The following is a 21437-nucleotide window of genomic DNA, read 5'->3' on the forward strand; positions in this document are numbered from 1 at the left end:
GGCTGACACCACCCATACTTCCATGCCCCGAGCCACTGGCTTTCTTGTGAGACTTCGACAAGCCGGCACTTTGCTACCCCTTACCCTCTCCCTCCTCCTCCTCCTCCAGCAGAGCAGGGATCAGCTCGGTCATCTTCGACCCTTGACAGAATCGCGAGGGGCGAAGTAGAGACCCAAGCAACCGAATGTCTCGGAGACCTGCGGGCTCATATTGCCCAGCACAACTACCGACATTCGCTTCCGACTCCAAGACCCAGGTCCTCGGCAACATCTTAACTAGAACTATGGAATTAAGAATGGCGGATGCATCTACTTCTGCTATATAGCACGTCGATGTCCCGCTCATTCACCAGGCAATCATCAACACGCTGAGAAGGTTGTCACATTCCCCCTCCTTTCCGCTTCCCGGCCTGTGTTACAACTCATCCCGGAACTCTTGTAACCCTACAACTGGAGCTCGACGGCCAATAACACCCATCTTTCTACTATGTTTGACCCCAAGGACCCCTCGATGTCACCCATCATGGAGTCGCAATCATTCCTCAGCTCCCGGGCATCCACCCTGGCCCCAAGTAACGGTAGCATCTCCGATATGGAAAAGGAAACAGGCACTTCAAGCGCTGCGGCCTCAATCCAAGATCTCAAGATTGAGCACATAGCTCTACCTAAAACTGCAGCAGCAGATTCCCCCTTGGATTCAACCTCCCTTAACAGGAGTACCAAATCAAGCGACGAAGTAATACCCGATTACCCGACGGGGATGAAACTTGGATTGATAGTTCTGGCACTCTGCCTTAGTGTCTTCGTCATGGCCCTAGGTAAGTGACCTACGACACCGGTCAGAAGATGAATCCGCTGAACAAGAGCGTCAGATAACTCAATCATCGCGACTGCGATTCCGCGTATAACCGATGAATTCAACAGTTTGAACGACGTGGGTTGGTACGGAAGCGCGTATCTCCTGACGACGGCTTCCTTCATGCTGCTCTTCGGCAAGCTGTTCACCTTCTTCAGCATCAAATGGTTTTATCTCCTGGCCATCGCCCTCTTCGAGCTCGGTAGTCTTATATGTGGCACCGCTCCCAGCAGTATTGCGCTGATTGTTGGTCGCGCTATTGCTGGTATTGGGGGAGCTGGCATCTATGTCGGATCGCTTATTATTCTTACCTACAGCGTGCCGCTGGAGAAGCGCCCGATCTACACGAGTTTTGTCAGTAGCATGTGGGGGATCTCCAATGTCGCTGGGCCTCTCCTCGGTGGTCTGTTTACCGATAGCCTATCATGGCGTTGGTGCTTTCTCGTGAATCTCCCCATCGTAAGTAGCGTATAACCAGATGCAAATGATCTCTGCTGACAAGACGAAGGGTGCTGTCACTGTTCTGGTGATCCTCATCTTCTTCCCCGATCCTGTCCGAAAAGTGACAAAGGAAGGCTGGCGCACGCGCTTGATTCAAATGGATCCCATCGGCAACCTTCTCTTCATGCCAGCCATCATCTGTCTCCTACTTGCCTTGCACTGGGGCGGCGTCACGTACTCCTGGAACTCATCACGAATCATTGCCCTTCTGTTCATCTTCGGGACGGCAATGACATCTTTCATCTACATCCAGTATCGCAATCAAGACAACGCCACGGTTCCTCCTCGCATCTTTCGGAAACGCAGCGTCTGGTCTTCGGCTTTCTATGCATTCAACCTAGGTGCTGCTTTTCTTCTATCCGTTTACTTCCTACCCATCTGGTTCCAGTCGGTCAAAGGCGCTTCTGCAGTCAACTCCGGCGTCATGAATCTTCCCATGCTTGGTGGCGTCGTTATCTTCTCCTTGGTCGCTGGAGCTCTTGTCACTCTATGGGGCTACTACACCCCGTGGATGATACTCGGCTCAATGCTCATGGCTATCGGCTATGGTTTGATCTCAACATTTAAGCCAGATACTCCTGCAGGCCTGTGGATCGGCTTTCAAATCATCGCAGGTACCGGCGTGGGCTTCGGCATGCAGCAGCCCCTGATGGCGGTCCAGGTTGTCCTCGATGCGGCCGATGTACCAACCGGAACTGCGATCATCATCTTCTCACAGACGATCGGCGGTGCTATTTTCGTCGCTATCGGTCAGATGGCATTTACCAACAAGCTCGTCGACAGTGTTCGAGAATACGTTCCAGGCATTGACCCGGCTACGGTTATCGCCTCAGGAGTGACGGCTGTACGGGAGAATCTTACCCCAGAGCTTCTACATGGGATAGCCTATGCTTACAGTGATGCACTGGCACAGGCGTTTCTCGTTAGTGCCGTGACGGCGTCAGTTACCATAGTGGGAGCATTGTTCGTGGAGTGGAAAAGTGTGAAGGGCAAGGATGTACGAGCAAGCATCGCATGACAGGAGGACGGCTTTTATACTGTCCGCCGGCGGCATTAGAGTGGAGGTTATACATATGTAGAAAGGCGTTGTGGATGTTTGCTTTTATGGTAAGGCTGGACTGGCTTTAGGAGGTAGCTTCATTCAAATGCAACAGATCAAGATCGTCCCGTAAGCTTGCGCCTACCCCCACGTGGCCATGTAAGCACTACATGCAAGTCATGTCTGCAGTCTTAAATCTGACCAAGAGCCTCAATTTTAGATGCGGAGCCGCATATTAACAACTTGAAAACGATTTAGCTGCCATCCGCGATGCGAATAACCATCTTCTTTGCCCTCACCGTTCCCTCCTTCAGGCCCTTCAACGCTCCCGCAATTCCTTCGAGTCCGTTGACAACCTCATACGGGTGCGCCTTCATCCAACCAGACCTCAACCCTTCAGCAAACACCCTCGCCCAAATCAAGCCGAACAGCCGCCCCTGGCCTTCCTCTTCATGCACATGTCCGACGCTCGTGACAACAACCTCAACGCTCTTGTCGATCGCACCGTAGTCCCTTCCTGGCAAAACCGTAGTAACTCTCGGCTTGAATCCGGTGCCCTCCTCTGGGGGTCCCTGGATAGCCTTTCCGAGCATCTCAAATGAGCCATTCTCGCTCACGCAATCGAAAGCCTTGTAGCATCTTACTCCCGTCTTCTCAACAACCTCCTTCAACTTCTCCGCCAACTTATCCTGGCTCTCAAACTGGGTGTAGTCCAAGAACACATCACCCGCCCCCTCATCAAGTAGCCCGGTCACAAATTCGCTGTTCTTGCTGCCCACGGCAATGAGCGGGTGCACCCCAGCCTTTTTGGCAAGCTTCACACCGAAAGCTCCGATGGCAGAGCTAACGCCGTAGATGATGAGAGGGCTCTTCTTCTCACGGCTGCGATCCCAGGGCGAAGGCACCTCAAGCGAGTGAAACAGCGCGGTCGCGGCCGTGTACGCGGCCAATGGCACCGTCGCAGCCTCCTCGAAGGTAATGCTCTTAGGAACGTGGAAGGCGGCGAAGGCCGGGACGATAGCGTACTCCGCAAAACTGCCGTGCTCGGTGCGCATGACGTGGAAGCCAGCGACGCGGTCGCCCTTTGCGAATTCGTAAACTTCGGAGCCGACCTTCTCGATTACGCCCGCGACGTCATCGCCTGAGTTGTGGGAAGTGCCGACCCAGGCGGGAAGCTTCCAGTCCTTCGGGTTGGTGCCTGATACCTGTTAGTGACTATCGTCCTGGACAATGAGTTGCGTGTGAGAAGTACCTGAAACGATAACCTTGATGAGGAGTTCACCCGGTCCCGGCTCCGGAACGGGCGAGTCCTTGATGTCGACGGTGATGTCTGGGTTGACGATAGCTTCCTTCATTTTGAATATGGTGGTTGGTTGATTTTTCAATTGGGAAATGCCCGGATTCAGGTTTTTTAATGAATTTAAGGTCTGATAACGTTATGATAGTCAAACACAAAGTCGACGTTGACGGAGTGACGTCAAGACTTGCCGGGATCCAGACCAAGACCCTTCTTTATACTTCTATACAGAAAACGCGGTTCCATTCTTCTCCACGGACCAGCGCACACTCTAAACCGTCTCAAGATGTTCTAAACCTGTTCTCTTCCAATCAACTCCTTCCAAAACACTTGTCGCCTCGGCGAATAAACAAGAGGCCCGGGCGACCCGTTCATCAGGCCCCACCGCATTTCACCATGCCGGGCCCCGCCCCGCGGTGATCGCACCATCACTTCAGATGAGGGGGGAAAACGTCAAGCGGATTACAAATCCAGAACCCATGTCTACTCTCAAAGACGGCCGAATATTGGTAAACTCCGCAAGCGAAACTCCGCGATTGTGCGACCGTGAATCCGAGGTGCATGCCGTGGTAGGCCTAGACCGGGTGCCACTGGAGTCTGCATGCCGGAACCCGGGACGGACCGTGATGTCTTGCCGCAGACAACAATCGGGTCTTGAAACTGCAGAACTCCTCGGTTTTGCGATTGAACTTCATCGGGCATCTATGTCCGAGGGATCCGGCTGGCGACAATTTCAATATTGATTCGTATTCGAATCCGAGCTCACCCTTGTAATAGATGAAGCAACCTCTGTTCAACTCATCTCAGTCTCTAGGTGTATGACTTTTGAAGAAGTCCACATAGTCAAAGAAACTCCTCTTGATCCGTCTCCCCAACTCCGGATCGCTCCTGTTGACCCCCATCATGCCATACTGCTGCTCGAAGCTCCCAAACTCATTATTATCAATCCAACTCCACGCCAATGCCCCAATCACATTAACTCCGTCCTCGTGCACAGCTCTCAGAGTCTCCGTGAGGAAGTTCTGATAGTACATCGTCCTCTCAAAGTCGTACCTCTGCGCGTCCACCGGTGTCTCTGTGTCTGCGTATTGCGGGAACCCGAACTCCGTGACCATGATGCCGGAGGGCTTGAACGTATTCCACACGTATCCGAACTGCTCTCGCACATATGAGGGCGCGATGATAGCGCCGCCCTCGGATACAGCGCCCATCTTCCAGCCATTGGCTTGCGTCGTGCTGAGTTCCACGCATGAGGGCCACAACGGGTCGGAGGAGTTTGAAGCACAGGCGTCATAGCCTCCGGAGGGATCCGTGGCGTACTGCGCTCCGTACGGGTCGAATGCCCAGAAGTCCATCGTGCCGTTGATGGTGGCGATCTGCTCGTCGGTCAGAGCAGTCAGCGTGATATCCGGCGTTCCCAAGACGGTTTCGGGGAACTGCTTTCCGAGGAACAGCGGGTTCGGCATCACGCCGAGGATAAAGTCCTGGTATCGATAGGCGGCCTTCACATCAGCCTCGCTGCCGGGGTTGAGGGGCACGGCGAGGTTGTTCGCGAACTTCATCGTCAACTTCCCCGTTCCGCCCAGAGTGTCTTTGTACCAATGGTATACTTCTGCATGGGCCAGAAGGAAGGCCGTCAGCCCGTTGTAGTTGTTTCCCAGGTAAAACTGGACGGCAATGTTGGGCTCGTTGAACGTGACCCAGTACGGGACTCGGTCAGCATAACGCGCCAGGACCTGCTTCGCATAATACGCGAAATGCTTCGGGAAAGCCTCAAAGTCATCGAACACACCGACAGGGTTGTCAATGTGCATCAGCGTTGCGATGGGAGTGATGCCATACTCCAAGCACGTGTTGATCACATCGTCGTAGTGATCCAGCGCCTGCTGATTGACCGGAGAGTCCGCAACTCCGAAAGGAACAACACGGCTCCAGGAGATGGAGAAGGAGAAGTACGGCACTCCCAACGCGGCGAGGCGCGCAATGTCCTGCTTGTACAGGAAGTAGTGCATGTCCGCGACGTTGGAGTCGTTGGTTCCCAGGGTGCCCTGACCGTTGACACCGGTCGAGTCAAGCAGCGCCGGACCGCGACCTTCAAGCTGGAGTCCTCCTTCGACTTGCCATGCGCTTGCTGCCACGCCCCAGACGAAGTTCTCGGGGAACTTGAGGCCTTCATTCTCGTTGAGAGGTCTAGCAGGTAGTTGCGGTGGGAAGATAAGATCGCTAGAGGGAACAGGCGTAGCCGAGGCAGTTGTTGTGAAGGGCGGCTCATGGGTGTAAGTGTAGTTTGACCAGAGGGCTGCATAGGCACTTTGTCCGTAAGTCCCATCGGGACTGGCCGTTGCTGATGGGTTGAAAGAGTACGTCGTGTAAGTGACGTTGGTAGGTAAGAGGGTTGAGGCTTGGGTGAAGTGAGGCGCGTATGGGGTGGCGATGGTCAGAGGAGACGGCAGTGGTGTCGCATATCGGTCCGAGGTCATCTGCTCGTAAGAGAATGTGCTGTAAGACCATGTTGAGGCTGCTGTTGACTGGGCCGTGAGTGATCCGGCGGACTCGAGGGCAGCGGCCGACACCCCGGCGGCGAGGAAAGCCCCGGCGAGAAGTGCTGTCATCGCGGCGAAGATGTTCAGAGGAGCGACCAAGCAATTGCTGAAGACCCAACACAGCGCGCGCCATCATTGCTCAACACGATCACTGTCTATGCTATATACGAAATTCTGATAGACAACGGCATCCACTCGATTCTACCGAGTTATTGTCCCGTACGATGACCGGAAAACCCGACGTGGGATTGCTCATCTCCCCCGCCTCCACACTCCCCCGCACCGGGGGCCATACCCCAGGTTGCATTAGTCGTCTAGCGAGCAAATGGAATGAGGCAGAACTGGTGATCTAGATTAAAATGTTGGATTCGGGGGCGACGTTTGCTTCGGCCCGTACTTCGGCTCGGAAAGGCTTCGAGGAGCGGTGTTGCGGACACGGCTCTCAGCAGCCAACACCGCTCAATTCTAGAATGATAAAACTAGGTGTCATTCGACCATACACCGTTGCTTCTTCATTTGCCAATGAATCCGTTGCTGCCGTAGACGTCTTTAAGCATTTCTATCCCGTCTGACCCAGACCACAGATGCGCACGATTGAGTCGTCTCAGGGACCTGGCCAGCACAGAGAAGTCCTGTTGATCAGTGTGAGGTCGTCAATCGAACCGAGCCGATGGTCTTCCGCCCCAAACATCTCGATTGAGTCGACCCCAACCGAAAGTGAATGGTTGTTGATGAAAGAATCGGCCCTTTGGTGGATACCAAGACCGCACCCCGCCCCGGAAAACCCTGGCACCTGCGAGCCTGGAGCCGGGCAAGTTTGCCGGCCAGACTTATTGGGTGCGCAAAATAGATCGCGCCTGGCAAAGCAGGTTCGAATACGGGCAATACGAAGACGGCCTCGACCCTGCAACCTGCGACGTGACAACCAACGCTGACTCATAAAATTGAAGTTACCGTCCACCGTGTCTGCACCGATTGCTGAAGGCCTGGTCTCTGGATTTGGGCCTGCGTGCTAGGCGAGGATCTGTGCAGCAAACACTCGCATCTGGAAACACCGGTGATGTCCAATGTGGACATCGACTATGTTTTGTCTTATGACCATGGTTTGTCACAACCGCTGGCGCCGTTTTCGGAGGCCCTGCAGCATGCCGTAGACATTGAACGCTAGATTGGTCAAGGGTGAAGTGTGGCTAATGGCCAATTCCACAACTCTTCGCACCCATTTCATTGTGGAATGAACGCGCAGCATCGTGCAGTACCGGCCTGTATCTATGTGGTAAAGATGCAGTAATGCAAACGCGACTTGTCAGATCAGCGGTGATGGATGATGATGGAAGACGTCGAGAACACCTAACGAGGTTACAAGAGGAAGAAACATTGAACAGGTCGGGAAAGGCAGCGCGCATTGGTATTAGCCGTACTCAACCGAAGCTAGACCATATGCATTGAATATTGAGAGTGATGGAGAAGAAGATATGTGTAGATGCTGAGATGCTGAAGAGACAACTGTTGGTACACAAACCATATTCTTCAACGCTTGCATCGGACCTGCCTCTTAGTAGATCAGATAGTCCATAATTCTTGGCACTTGACCGACCAAAGCACGAGGCGAAATTCCGTGGCAAATGCCTTAGTATCAGTCCAAACATATGTCGGCTGCAACAAGGCCCGTGAGAAGACATAGGAACTTGTTGCTGGGCGTTACCCAAAGGATTGCTTCTTCTGCTCTAAAATGTACACTTCCGCTCCCGTTCGTAACGTGATCTTTTTTTGATTCATCAGAGGTTTCACGGGTCAGCATCACCAGCCTGTCTCGCCTGTACTAATATTAGCATCATCCCATAGTCATCTCTTCCTGAAGAACCTACCCGCACAGCTCCGGCACCACCAAGCTCTCTGTCCAGTCCACCGGGGAATTCTCTCGGGTAGGAAGGCTTGTCCGGGTAGTTCAGGTAGACGACACCGCAGACACCGAGGAAAGCGGTGATGAAAGCACCGATCTGGAAAAGACCACGGCCGGTGGTAGTCCATGTGTACTCGAAGGGGGAGAACATGCCGAGCAGATCGTGGTCTTCGTGTACGGGCTCGCCGAAGTTGCGGCGCTCCTGCTTATCCCACCAGTTGCCGTGGGGGTCGCGGAACTGGCGCTTGATGAAAGGAGGGTTAATGTAGCCGCCGTTCTGCAGGATGGAGCGTTAGCAATCGTCATCCGGATCGTTCTTTCTTACACCCTGTTGCAAACGCTGCCGCAAGCGCCATTGCCAATGCAGGACCACCACTGACCATGTTGGGGTCCTCCTGCTCGGAAAGCTTCGGGTACTCGGGGTACTTCTCCTCAAGAACGCTTCGGTCGTTGAAGGAGGGCGGGAAGAAGGATCGTTGCTGGACAATGGGAGTTCGGCGGGCTGCCTGAGCAGCACCGCGGATCGTCGAGACCCGCGCAATTCGTTGGGACAGCATCTGCATGGAGACGCGCATGTTAGCATGTGTCGTTCGGCGGAGTCAATTGGGCGTGGGGCAAAGCATACCGTGGCCGTGGTGGTGGTTACGACGCGGCCCAATTGCTTGATCTTGGATGTGATGTCGTCGCAGGTCACAACCGAAGCTTCAGTCGGTTGATGATTGACTGCCAAATCCCTCGAATGTGGTTGGCTGCGGCCAGGTCGCCCTGCTGCCTGAGGCCAATATCCAGGATGCACGCTGACTAAGGTGCAGGGGCCAGGCAGCTGCACGGGAATAAGTGGGTCATTAGTCGAGGGGTCACTTGGGCAGGTAGGAGCGGCCAGTAAGGTGCTGCACCTGCTGATTCGACTTTTCCAAGGGAGCAGCACCTTCGCAGAGTCGAGTAGCTGCGCAGCACCACTGTAGCAGGAGTCCGTCCCAAAATTCTCTTTTCGGCTAGCCCCAGGCAAGGCCGAGCTGCGTCTTTGGAAAAAATCCATCCTCAAACTTTTTTGCTGATGACGCTGGTTTTGCACACGATTTCCTTCGCAGCCGGCCACCAAGACGTGTCATCATGGTCAAAATTCGAACTAGAACTCATTGAGCATTGACAATTCCGTAGACATTAATATTGATGCGTCAGATGCCTTGTTCGTCGCGATCACGGCCTCAACTCGCGTCCGCCCCCCGTTGCTATTATGACCAAGACCGCGTCGCCCGAACCCGCGCATGCAACCCCCGAGGCCCTCGAGTCCCAACGCGACAATCAGATCGCGTCAGCCTTTCAAGATGATTCCGATCCTCCCTCATCTCCGCTCGAGTCCCTGGGATCCGACGATTTCAGGGACCAACTGACACCCAACGGTGTTGACTTCATCGGCTACGGCCCACCTTCGCCCGCCGCGCCTGCATCGCCATCATCATCATCATCGCCATCGCCCGTCCCTCCTACGCCTCCGCCCGCCCCCGCGTCTCTCGATGACGACGACGAGCGTCCCTCGAAACGACGCCGTACAGCCGAAGCCACACCCCCCAACTCGGCAGGAAAGAAGAAACAAATCTCCCCGCCATGGAAGAAAGCTGGCGCCGACGGCCCGACCTCCTACACCGAGAACGGTAGACGCAAGTCTGGCCGCATCAACACCCTGCCTCTCGAATTCCATCCTCCATCGAACAAGCGAACAACACGAGGAGCTCTTAATAGCAGTCCACCTTCCAAGAACAAGTATGCCTCTACCAACGGCCATGCGACCCCGACACCGGCGTCCGCCGGAGCTTCCAAACCGCCCTCGCGAAAGTCTACAGCCGCCAAGCCCGCCCCCCTGAACCTCAAGAAGTCGAACAGAAAGTCCATCTCGAACGAAGCCAAGGCACCTGCGCGATCAACACGCAAACGATCCCCCTCACCACCATCCCAGCCAACGAGACAATCTACAAGGCCACGGCGTGGCCGTCGCAGCTCTATCGAGGACCTCCCCACCACGACGTCGACGAGCCCCAACCGCACACGAATCAAGCTGCGCGTACCACGGTCAACGGAGCTGCCCATTGTCCATCCCGGACAGGTTCATAAGCGGCTAAAGATCGGTCCTACATTCGAGGAATACTGGGAGAAGGCACAGACGATACATGTGGATGAGGGAGGTATATACCTGCCAGAAGATGGGCCAGCCTACACTGATGAGATGGCCAAGAGGGATGCCCAAATCGTCTTACGGGTAGAAGCGGCGGTGAAACCTGGCGGAATCCTTTCCCAAGAGCGATGCTCTATCTTCGTACCCGAAGCTGAGGAAGAGCCCCCGCGCCAATGGGCCCGTCGTGACCACATGGTTAAGGCCATGACAAACTTCCGAAGGCTGATGCTACAAGAGCAGCAGAGACATCGCGCACAGGCCAAGAAGATTGCTGAGGCTTGCCGAGATGCTTGGCTTCGACGCCAACCCAAATCGGCGGAGGAGCTTGAAGCAGAAGCAAGAGACGTATGGATTCGCCGATACAGGGTTGTAGTCAAGAGCATGTTTGGCACATGGGAGAGCGTGCGATTCGAAGTCAACAGACGACGCGTCCAGGAATGGGAGGCCGAGGAGGCGCGTAGAATTAAAGCTGCGCTACAGGACGTTGTTGATCTCTCCGAGCAGAAGCTTCTGGCGCGCCAGGCCCCAGCAGACTCCGATGTGTCTGACGAAGACGGTCTTCCCGACGACGACGACAACGACCCCGATGGCCTTGATAGCGACGCGGAGAACAGCCACGCATCGTCAGTTGACGCTGATGATGACGATTCGGGCGACGAGGACGACGATGTCATGTCATCATCGGACGAGGACGAAGCGGGCGAAGAGCACACTGGTGATGCCGGTGATGAGAAACTTACTCAAGAACAACTCCGCGCGAAGTATGCCAATCTGCCCGATTTGTCTGCGGAGGAGCCCGCCGAGAAGCTCGTCAATGGTGTGGACTCCGGGGCAGACGTGAAGATAGTGCCAACAAGTGCCGCCGAAGACGACACCTCTGATGAATCGGTTGACATGGATGACGATCTTGGATCAACGGATATGGACGATAGCGACGATGGATCCGATGAGGAGGAGGGTTCCGGAGAGGAGAGTGAAGACGAAGAACCTGCTGGATTGCTTGGCATGCTCTTTGGCAAATCCGATCTGAAGAAGATGAAGAACGACGCAGCAGATGACGAAGAGTCCACGAAGAACGATGCACCTATAGTGGAAACCCCTGCTGCACAAGGCGAGGCATCCACTCCGTTCAGGGATGAAGCAGCCGATGATGAAGATGAGGTTTCTTTGATTCAGCACCCCGGCATATTTGTCGATGAGGATGAGATGGATGTCGACAAGACCATTCAGGAAAACGAGATTGCTCTGGCTGCTGAATCTGAATGCGGCTTACCGACAGAGACTGGCGTGGCAGAGTCGGAGGACAAGCCCATGGCGTCTTCACCAAAGGCTGACGCGGAGATGGTTAACGGCGTTGACCCCGCCCCTTCGACGACGAACACCACTGAACCCCCCACTGCCGATCCTGTGAAGGATGTCAATACTCCACGTGGAGACATTGAGATGGAAGATGCGCCGCCAAAACTCGATGCACCAGAAACCGCCATCGCTCCTGATTCAGAGGCTCCATCCAAACACGTGAGCCCTGATACCGACGTTGTTACTGTGCCGCCTAGCCCAGAACAGAGTCATTCGCCCCCGACGTCTGATACGAAGCCTTCCGAAGTAGACACCATGTCTCTGGCAACGCCTGGGGTGAAAGACATTGTCAGCCGCTCGGCAACGCCAGCAACGCCCGCCACACCGCAAGCCACGAAAACGGAAATCCCATTCCTTCTCCGCGGCACCTTGCGCGCGTATCAGCATGACGGATTGGATTGGCTTTCGGGTCTGTACGCCAACAATACTAATGGTATTCTTGCAGACGAAATGGGTCTCGGAAAAACAATCCAAACCATTTCACTGCTGGCCCACCTCGCTTGCCATCATGAGGTGTGGGGACCTCATCTTGTCGTCGTGCCCACGAGTGTCATGCTCAACTGGGAAATGGAGTTCAAGAAGTGGTGCCCTGGCTTCAAGATTCTGTCCTACTACGGAACCATTGAGGAAAGAAAAAGGAAGCGCCAAGGATGGAATAGTGACGATATTTGGAACGTGTGCATTACTTCCTACCAGCTGGTCCTTCAAGATGTGCAAGTCTTCAAACGTCGCAAATGGCACTACATGATTCTTGACGAAGCACATAACATCAAGAACTTCAAGTCACAACGTTGGCGCAGCCTGCTCGGATTCAACACACATTCTCGGTTATTGCTTACGGGCACCCCATTGCAGAATAACTTAACCGAGTTATGGTCGTTGCTGTTCTTCCTGATGCCCTCCTCTGAGAACGGTGCGGGCGGATTTGCAGACTTGCATGAATTCCAAGATTGGTTTCGCAAACCAGAGTCGCAGATCCTGGAGCAGGGCCGCGATACCATGGACGAGGAGGGCCGCGCCATCATCGCAAAGTTGCACAAAGTACTGCGACCTTACCTGCTTCGAAGACTCAAGGCGGACGTTGAGAAACAAATGCCGGCGAAGCACGAGCACGTCGAGTTTTGCCGCTTGTCCAAGCGGCAGCGCGAATTGTACGATGGATTTTTGGCTCGTAGCGATACGCGGGATACGCTGTCGTCGGGCAACTATCTGTCCATCATCAATTGTCTCATGCAGCTGCGAAAGGTCTGCAACCATCCTGATCTTTTCGTGGACCGGCCCATCATGACATCTTTCCGGATGCAGAAGTCGGTGCCAGCGGAGTACTCGAGTACAGAATCCTTCCTTCAGCGGTCACTGCTGAAGGTTGAGCCCATGTCTGTGGTCAGTCTCGGGGTGCTGAACATGATTCCCACGCAGTTCGAGACGATGTCCAACACGACCGCCGAGAGGATCTCACAACTGAGTCTACACAGGGCGTTGATGGAGCTTCGTGAAGCTCAGAACGCCAGAGCCCACCTTGCTCGCACGAATCTTGACCCGTCAACCGTTGAGTCAAACATTGTCTATCTCGACAGCTTAGCTAGATGGCGTCGCTTCGAAGAGTTGCAACACAGTGTCTACCTGAACGCTCTTCGTGGCCAGCGTCGACCCATCTATGGCAAGCGTCTGGTTGACTTCCTCACTCTTGGGTTGGATCAGAGGCCAAGAAAACCTCGCCCAAAAGTTCCTTCTGAGGTTCTCAACTGGTTTGCCGAGGACTCAGACTTCCTTCGCGCAGTTATCCGCACCTCGGACGATCGTGCGGACTCGTTCCAGACCACTATTCAAAAGTTTGCTTGCGTCACTCCCGCAGTCATCAGTCGCGACATGAACGAAGTCATCTTAGGCCGGAAAGCTGCGAATGCATTCACCGACGAGGACTTGAAGCTATCTGCACCAGTTCGATGGGCCCCCTTCATACCCAAGCAGGCTCCCATCGACCCCTGGCACGAAGCCCGTATGCGCCTGAGCATTCAGTTCCCCGATAAGAGGCTGCTCCAATACGACTGTGGAAAACTTCAAGCTTTGGATAAACTGCTGCGTAAGCTTCAAGCGGGCGGTCACCGTGCTCTCATCTTCACTCAGATGACCAGAGTATTGGATATCCTTGAGCAGTTCCTCAACATCCATGGTCACAAGTATTTACGTCTAGATGGCGCCACCAAAGTCGAGCAGCGCCAAATTCTTACCGATCGATTCAACCACGACGAGAGAATTCTGTGCTTCATTCTTTCCACCCGTTCTGGTGGCTTGGGAATCAACCTTACCGGCGCTGACACCGTCATCTTCTACGACCAAGACTGGAACCCCGCCATGGACAAGCAATGCCAAGACAGATGCCATCGTATCGGACAAACGCGCGACGTACACATCTACCGACTTGTCAGCGAACATACTATCGAAGCCAATATTCTTCGCAAAGCATCACAAAAGCAAATGCTAGACGATGTCGTCATTCAGGAAGGAAGCTTCACAACAGATTATTTTAACAAGCTCTCCGTCCGCGACGTGCTTGGTGCCGAGGGCAACGACCTGGTAGACGACGCCGCTAACGCCGCCATGGACCGTCTCCTCGGCGGAGTCGACAGCGGCAGCTCACGCAACGCTGGCGAGGAACTTAAGCAGGCCGAAGATCAGGAAGACGTGGAAGCTGCTAAGGCTGCCGAGAAGGAAATTCAAGAGGATGAAGCCGACTTCAATGAAAAGAGCGCCGCACCCTCCGGGGCCTCAAGCACTCGGCAAGGCACGCCCCGCGACGAAGGCCCCAATGAGCAAAACGGACCCGGCCCCTCCGGCCTCGGTCGCTTCTCCGAGTCTGTCGCACCAGACGAAGATATCGAACACAACGCATGGGGCGAGCGTATCTATAATATTGACGAGTACATGCTCCGCACAATGGCAGAGCAACTCAAGGGCACGGCATTGGACTTGCCCAAAGATAAAAAGAAGAGCAAGAAGAAGGGTAGAGATACGCGCAAACGGTAGGCACGCGGATGAAAATCAAGTTTGTTTAAGGGCGTCTGGTGTGTCATTACTACTATCATCACATTCGCGTTTTGTGGTTTTCTTGTATTATAACGACAAAGGCATTGGGACATAAGATGGTCAGTGTAGACCTAGCATGTACATTAGTACCGGCGTGGATGCGGCATGGAGTTTTGAGGAACGGATGCCCGAGTGCGGGACATAGACGATGAACAAAATAAGAGAATCTCCAACCACTTTCATTGTCCGTGAGTGTCCAACATTGTTTACATGGTCCGGTTCCGTCGAAACTTCTGCTCTGAACCTCCCGCTCGGGGACTTGGTATCCAAGACACCTCCGCGGACAGGAGTCTAGTCTTGGTCTCAAACTCGTCACCTGTCGACCTTCCTTGTCTGACTAGGCCGGGACAAGTCGTCACCCAGACGCCATCCATGTCGGCCTCCCAAGTCTCCCCACTCGCCAAGGTCATTGCATTGCTATTGAATGGCTCTCGGAGGTCAGCAAAAGTCCAGTCGAAGCGCACGGCTTGCCTTTTCATGGCTTCGTCGAGCTTTGCGGCCTCTTGGAGAATGTCAAACACTTCGTCAACGAGGCCTTTGGTGAGTCTTGTAAACGGTATGATGTGTTCGCAAGTATACCTGCAAGCTGAGCCGATCTCTTTCGATAATGCTCGCTTGCTTCTTTCCTTTGCATCCTTGGACGAGTTGATTGAGTCGACGACCATTGCTGCCGTCTCAGCTCTCCAAAGACAGAATCTTCGGCATGCCTCGATATCATGATCGCTTCCTTTGTCATTTGCTGTTGAGAATTAATATCCATATTGGAAAAAGCCATTATGGATACTTTGGTACAATGAAGAAACATACCTGGTTTTTGCAACTGCTTGGACAATTCCTTGAATGCTTTGGACATCTTCTCCCCGGCCCAAAGAGCCTCGCCAAAGACATTCATGTATATTGTTTCCCATATCAGAGCCTGTATGATATGAGGTCGCCGCCTGTCGGAACGAATATATTCAGCCGTGATATGACGGCCGCCGATGACATCTGACAAATCCTTCCACCCCTCATAGTCCTCAGAGTCGACGATCTTTCCGACACTGGTATCGCCTGGCAACTTTCCACTGAAGTACTGAATTGCAAACCGACTAATATTGTACCGGAGTCTCGTCACGGAATCCCTGAGCTCGCTGTCTGTCATATGATAAAAACCTCTTTGTTGCGACGATTTGACCTTGTCGAGGTCAGTGGCTGCTTCCTTCCATTTCTTTCGAACAGCGACAAGAGATGTCTCTGAATCTTTTAATTTGATTTCGCATTCCGCTAGCTTGCGATCTTTCGCCTCCAACTCGGCCTCAATATTCTTTCGGCGCGAAATCTCTCTGTCGTATTCTTGCTTCGCTACAATCTCGTGACTGGGTGTCTGACTTTCACTTTGACCAGTGTACGGGGTAGTATTCCTCTTTGGCGTGTGCGGCGGCATCTAATGTTTCTTCTCTTAGTATCCAGAGCTAGATTATGCTCCATGCTTTGGAGCAAATCAGATACTTACGGAAGCCGCCCGAATAAGTGTGGGAGGTGCGCCGCCGAACGGCTCAAGGGGGTGCTCTTTCTCGACATGAAAGGTTGAAGAGTCTTTGGAAGATTCATGTGTACTTTGAGGATGGTTCCGAGGTGAGAGCAGATGGCGACTAGCGCTGGGTTTGGGCTGTATCTCAGCTCGGTCCATGCTGGCCATCTGACGTCGTTGAATGCTTCCGCCAGGTTCACGCAAACAATCGCTCGTGTAGAAGATGAAACCACTGTCCAAGAGGCGCCGAAGAGTTTGAAGGTCTGAAAGAGCTACGAGCTGTAAAATTCTAGACACCCACTGCAGCATGAGGCGAAATCAGGCTGCATCAGTTGCAGCCTGCACAGTGTTAGCGCCACCTGACTTTTGTCTGCAAGTAGACATACAAGCTGTGCCTTTCAGGTGCCAAGTACCAAATATCCAGCCTGCTTTCCCGTGGAACATGAACCGTAAGCAGCATGCCCGAGAAATACCCGAGCCTTGTCTTTGTATGAGAGAAGCGTCCGCGTGATGAATGCAGTAATCGTGGGGGCTGGATTACGCGGTTACGCGATTCAGCCTTTGGGCGATGTCTTTGCTGTAAGAGCGTGGCGCAATGCAGGCTGTGCTGGGGCTTCCCGTAAATCACTCACACCCTCAGAAGATTCCATCTAAACGGCGTCAGATAGTCACGAACAGAGAGCGAGGCTATGAAGAATTTTCAATATATGCTATGGAAAGCAGCAGTGCTGATCATGGAGGCCGCAAAATGCAATGAGGCTGTGATTCTTCGTTGAAACTAAGTCCACATTCTCATGTGGGAGTGGTCAGCAATGGGTAACCTTACCCACGGAAGACTTGCAGCAGACAGGAATCTTCAGCGGTAACAGGCCCTCAGTCTGTGGCTCCGTCCAGCCAGACTCCATGTAATACATGTTCTTCCCGAAACGCTTTCCTTCGAACCGACATGGGCTCGATCTTTGACCCTCCTTTCAGCATACCTCTAAGAAGCAGTCTCTATCAGACAATAAACAATCATGTTTCTTGGATATCAGCAAACTTAAGTAGGTCTTTCGTCTTTCCGATACTACGCTGATTTGTAGTTGGTGGGCCGGCCAGTGGTGAAGGATATATTGGCTACGCCCTGAAGCGTCAGCCTGATGCGTACACCCTTGAGCTGCGTCGCAATGGACAGCCCTTAAAACGAGAGAAAGATCTTCTACAGCGGTAAGTCATCTGGCTGCAATATCTAGGTTCCTCGTTCAGTAGTGATTTAATCAATAGTCCTCGTGCCAGCCGTATGTTTGTATTCCTCCAGGAGGCAGCCTTCCAAGGTTTTGAGTACATATGGCGGGCCTGTCGGGACCGTCTTCAGTTGTCGTAAAATACACTTTCGGCAGCCGCAGCCAACTATGAAGGGGGCTGTGTTAGTCGCCAGTCTTGTTGGTAGCCACACCCTGGCACACACACACCATTCCCCCGCGAGAGCTGAAGTTTCATACGTCTCCTGCCTCATGAAGTGCATCTCAAAGCTGGAAATGTGCCCTTCTGCCACATCTTCGTCATACAGTGCGACTTCTCAGACGCTATCAAAGTTGAATTATTACGAGGTATCGCTAGATTGCGTCTCAGCAGGATGGCCAGCCAAGGGCACTTCGAGGTCGTTGATGTGCCTCGGGTCGCTTCCAGGCGTCCGGTCGATAATCATGGTCCGCGGACCATCCTCGATGATCAGGCTTCTGGACCTGGATATAGAAATGTCCAGAGCTAATCCACGTACATAAATTACACTTCGCCTTCAAATCCCTTCTCTAGGCCTTTTGACCACTTACCATCCCAGATATTTAGTTTGGGACTTCAGATTCGAAATAGCTCTGCCTCGACAGCCTAGAATCCCCCCATTCTTGCCTGCGTCTTGGCTGGCTCTTCCAGTCCAATACGGAGTGTCTTTGGTTACCTTTCGGTTGAATTGGCGTATACTTAGCCATGACACAAAAGACCTGTACCCTGGAACGATCCAGCGAAAATCCAGCCCGGAGATCTGTCCAAGATATCATTCGCAACCCGCATACTACTTACAACAACGGTAATGGTGGCAGTGATACAGGCATGATGGGAGATGACAGAAATGACGACATTCTTGTCATTGGAATTGATTTCGGGACTACGTAAGACCAACGAATCTAATAAAGGGCCCCGGAGTGTCTGATTGTTCTACCGTTACTAACACGTGGAAGATTTTCTGGAGTCGCATGGTCTACTGCAGCAGACTTTGCGAGGAACGAAATTAATCTCGTCACCAGCTGGCCAGGCAGCGGAACGCAAGAGGCCAAGGCCCCCACAGAGCTGTTCTACGAGTATGGCCAAGTCATGTGGGGATACGACATTCCCCTAGATGCAGACCCGATCCGATGGTTCAAGCTCCTTCTGGTGAAAGACGAAGATTTGACCAAAGAGCTTCGAAACTCAGAGCCCCTTGTTCACGCACGCAAGTTTGTAGACGAGACTGAGAAGAAGCCAGTTGAGCTCATTGCTGATTACCTGAGAGCTTTGTTTGAGCACACTCTGTATGTGATCCGAAAGGCGCGAGGGCAGTCAGTCCTAGACGCTTTGCGCTTCCATGTTGTCATCACAGTCCCCGCCATCTGGCAGGATTATGCCAGACAAGACATGGAACAAGCTGCAGAGATGGCTGGGATCATGGATTCTCGCCCAGCTGGGCAGACGAAACTCACATTTGCACCGGAGCCAGAAGCAGCAGCTCTCTCAACTCTGTATGAGTCGGGTAGAAACCTGAACAAAGGAGATGTCTTCGTCATATGTGATGCAGGCGGCGGCACCGTGGTACGTATCCATATTTATCTTGTTTCTCGCCTCTCAAGCCCGGAACATGAAGCTAAACTATGACAGGATCTCATCACTTATGAGGTAACAAACAACAAGCCTCTTGCGATCAAAGAAGTCGGCGAGGGTACCGGTGAGTTACTGGAGCTGCCTGGCAAACCCGTCAGACACTGACCATGACCTTTTCCAGGCGGCCTATGTGGCGGCGTCTTCATTGACAAGGCCTTTGAGAAGGCTTGTAGAGATCGGCTTGGAAGAAAGTGGGGTCGACTCAGTCCAGCTGTTATCAAGGACCTCATGAAGAAAGAATGGGAGGTGGCAATCAAGTCCACGTTCAAGCCTGACACAAAGCGCAGTAATAGGGAGTACATTGTGGGATTCCCGCTAGAGACCTTCAGAACACCGTCAGACAGTTTCGACGACCTGAGCAAGCAGCCACTGATCAAGAATGGAAGGATTCATTTTCAACAGTGAGTTTCGCCACCTCAAGGAAGCGCGCAATTCCTTAGAGCTGCACAGCTAATGATGATACCGCAGATCCCACATAAAGGGGATGTTTGCAGGATCTTTCAGGGGAATCGATACACTAGTCAATAATCAGATCCGTATGGCTCTCAAGAAGAAATCGAAGGTGACGGTGGGTAGAATATGCCATACCGTATCAATTCAATCGGGCTAACGAAATAGGGTATCATTCTGGTCGGGGGACTTGGAACAAGCCCTTACTTGTACGAACATCTCAAAGACAAGCATTCGACTTCCAATGTCTCAGAGATTTTACAGTCCGGAGGAATCAAGCCGTAAGCCTCTTTTTCTCTTTTCAGGCTCTCACATCAGGAGGCTCATAAGGGAAACAATCCAGCCGAACTGCCATTTGTCGCGGTGCCATTTACAAAGGTTTCCTCGAGAAACCCTCAGGAACTATTGTACCGCCCATCGAGGTCACTTCCACAGTATCTCGTTATAGCTACGGGATCAAGTACGTAACCGAATATAACGAGGCACAGCATCTTCGAGAAGACAAAATGTGGGACGGAAGCCAGTGGCGCGCTCGTAACCAGATAAAATGGTACTTGAAAAGGGTCAGTGGGAACAGCTTCAGCGCCATTTCTCCTGAAACTGACAAATATGTAGGGAGCCGTTGTGCCCAAGAGCCCTGTTCGTTATTCGTTCTATGAGTATATCAAAGACGTGGATGATTTTGACGGCACACTCAACATAACACTATGGGTATGCGAGGAGCTCGATCCGCCAGACCGGGAAGATTCTCGAGTGAGTGCCAAATGCAAATTTCAGTTGAATGTCACGACCCCATACTCAAAGCTACCCGACTGGAGGACCGCCGACGGTACCATGGTCAAGAAACTGGGCTATGAGATTGGAATGATTCCATCCGGGGCGTCTTTGGACTTTGCAGTATACATGGATGGCAAGGAACTGATGAGCCAGGACACAAGTTACACAAGTGTTCGGTTCTAATGAGATGTCAACAACTGTTTGGTCATGTATGAAGACGCGCGACAGGAGTCTTCTTTACGGTTTTCCTATGCTGAAGTATCACCTTTTGTTCTTTTTCCTTTTTTTCGAGTTCGACCTTCACTATGCAGGGAAGCTATACATAGTTTTTTATTCAGCCAGCCTTTGTTTCATCCATAGCCCTGGTGAAATGGAAATCTGAGTTTCGCAAATGTAAGGTATGGTAACCGCATTGCATTATGGGGTCAGCAGAAGTTAAAGTACGACATCCAAAGTTGAAGCTTATGTCTACCACGGGCTCAACCCTTGACCAAAGAGAAAATGGGGCTCGGCGGTCGTGCACCTAGGTTGAGGGCTATTCATAGGCACACGGGCCGTCGTGGCCATCGTGAGATAGTATAAGCCGACCATGATTCTCCATGAGCATATTCAGAACTGTCTGGAGAGAAAAGGAGAACCGGACCAAAGCAGTTGTCAAGCTTTTGACACCCAATTTGGCACCATGTCTCCTGTGTCCCCGCACACTCTCTGGATGATTGAGTCGCTCAATTTGGAAAGTCTCCCTGAAATACACATGCGCCGGGTGCGAGGAATCAGGGGAACCCGAGAAGTGTTTCTTGAACAGTCCATCTCAGTTTATATCATGTCATGTCTGAACTCGAATGCCGCATATTTCCATATCGAGAAAGTTCCGGCAAAATACCTAACAGAAAGAGATGATCATCTCGTCTGCCAAACTGTGGAAGACCCTCAAAGTCGCCCCGACGCAGTAGTCTTCCCCGCCCTGAAGTCCGGACGTGACGATTCCCGACCAGCACGCTTCAAGAAACATCAGACCAAAAGGTTGAACCAACTCTGGGGCTTCTCAAA

General features: G+C 52.8%; 7 protein-coding genes across 7 annotated transcripts; 3 read left to right on the plus strand and 4 right to left on the minus strand.

The window, feature by feature from the left end:
- Nucleotides 1-523: 523 nt before the first annotated feature.
- On the plus strand, nt 524-2375 carry TP (Aspyridones efflux protein; the record flags this gene model as incomplete). Its single annotated transcript, XM_032023270.1, has 3 exons — nt 524-818; nt 873-1315; nt 1365-2375. The coding sequence occupies 3 exons, from the start codon at nt 524-526 to the stop codon at nt 2373-2375; spliced, it is 1749 nt and encodes a 582-aa protein (XP_031880004.1).
- Nucleotides 2376-2650: 275 nt separating this feature from the next.
- Nucleotides 2651-3751, minus strand: fsr4-0 (Trans-enoyl reductase fsr4; the record flags this gene model as incomplete). The annotated part of the gene is made up of 2 exons (XM_032023271.1): nt 2651-3594; nt 3649-3751. The coding sequence occupies 2 exons, from the start codon at nt 3749-3751 to the stop codon at nt 2651-2653; spliced, it is 1047 nt and encodes a 348-aa protein (XP_031880005.1).
- A 745-nt stretch (nt 3752-4496) lies between these two features.
- Nucleotides 4497-6305, minus strand: BGL1A-1 (Beta-glucosidase 1A; the record flags this gene model as incomplete). The annotated part of the gene is made up of 1 exon (XM_032023272.1): nt 4497-6305. The coding sequence occupies one exon, from the start codon at nt 6303-6305 to the stop codon at nt 4497-4499; it is 1809 nt and encodes a 602-aa protein (XP_031880002.1).
- Nucleotides 6306-8023: 1718 nt separating this feature from the next.
- CGGC5_v000086 (uncharacterized protein) lies at nt 8024-9178 on the minus strand (the record flags this gene model as incomplete). The annotated part of the gene is made up of 4 exons (XM_032023273.1): nt 8024-8053; nt 8105-8416; nt 8520-8696; nt 8765-9178. 4 exons carry the CDS (start codon nt 9176-9178, stop codon nt 8024-8026), a joined length of 933 nt encoding a protein of 310 aa, XP_031880003.1.
- A 198-nt stretch (nt 9179-9376) lies between these two features.
- On the plus strand, nt 9377-14698 carry SWR1 (Helicase SWR1; the record flags this gene model as incomplete). The annotated part of the gene is made up of 1 exon (XM_032023274.1): nt 9377-14698. The coding sequence occupies one exon, from the start codon at nt 9377-9379 to the stop codon at nt 14696-14698; it is 5322 nt and encodes a 1773-aa protein (XP_031879978.1).
- Nucleotides 14699-14964: 266 nt separating this feature from the next.
- Nucleotides 14965-16427, minus strand: CGGC5_v000088 (uncharacterized protein; the record flags this gene model as incomplete). Its single annotated transcript, XM_032023275.1, has 3 exons — nt 14965-15497; nt 15566-16181; nt 16251-16427. 3 exons carry the CDS (start codon nt 16425-16427, stop codon nt 14965-14967), a joined length of 1326 nt encoding a protein of 441 aa, XP_031879959.1.
- A 1806-nt stretch (nt 16428-18233) lies between these two features.
- Hspa12b (Heat shock 70 kDa protein 12B) lies at nt 18234-20467 on the plus strand (the record flags this gene model as incomplete). The annotated part of the gene is made up of 9 exons (XM_066150629.1): nt 18234-18415; nt 18485-19091; nt 19158-19224; nt 19282-19561; nt 19629-19728; nt 19779-19891; nt 19954-20173; nt 20226-20363; nt 20429-20467. 9 exons carry the CDS (start codon nt 18234-18236, stop codon nt 20465-20467), a joined length of 1746 nt encoding a protein of 581 aa, XP_066009788.1.
- Between the last annotated feature and the right edge of the window lie 970 nt (nt 20468-21437).

Source organism: Colletotrichum fructicola, assembly GCF_000319635.2.
Source record: "Colletotrichum fructicola Nara gc5 chromosome Unknown KSG_Nara_v1_contig01, whole genome shotgun sequence".
In the NCBI taxonomy this organism is placed as follows: domain Eukaryota; kingdom Fungi; phylum Ascomycota; class Sordariomycetes; order Glomerellales; family Glomerellaceae; genus Colletotrichum; species Colletotrichum fructicola.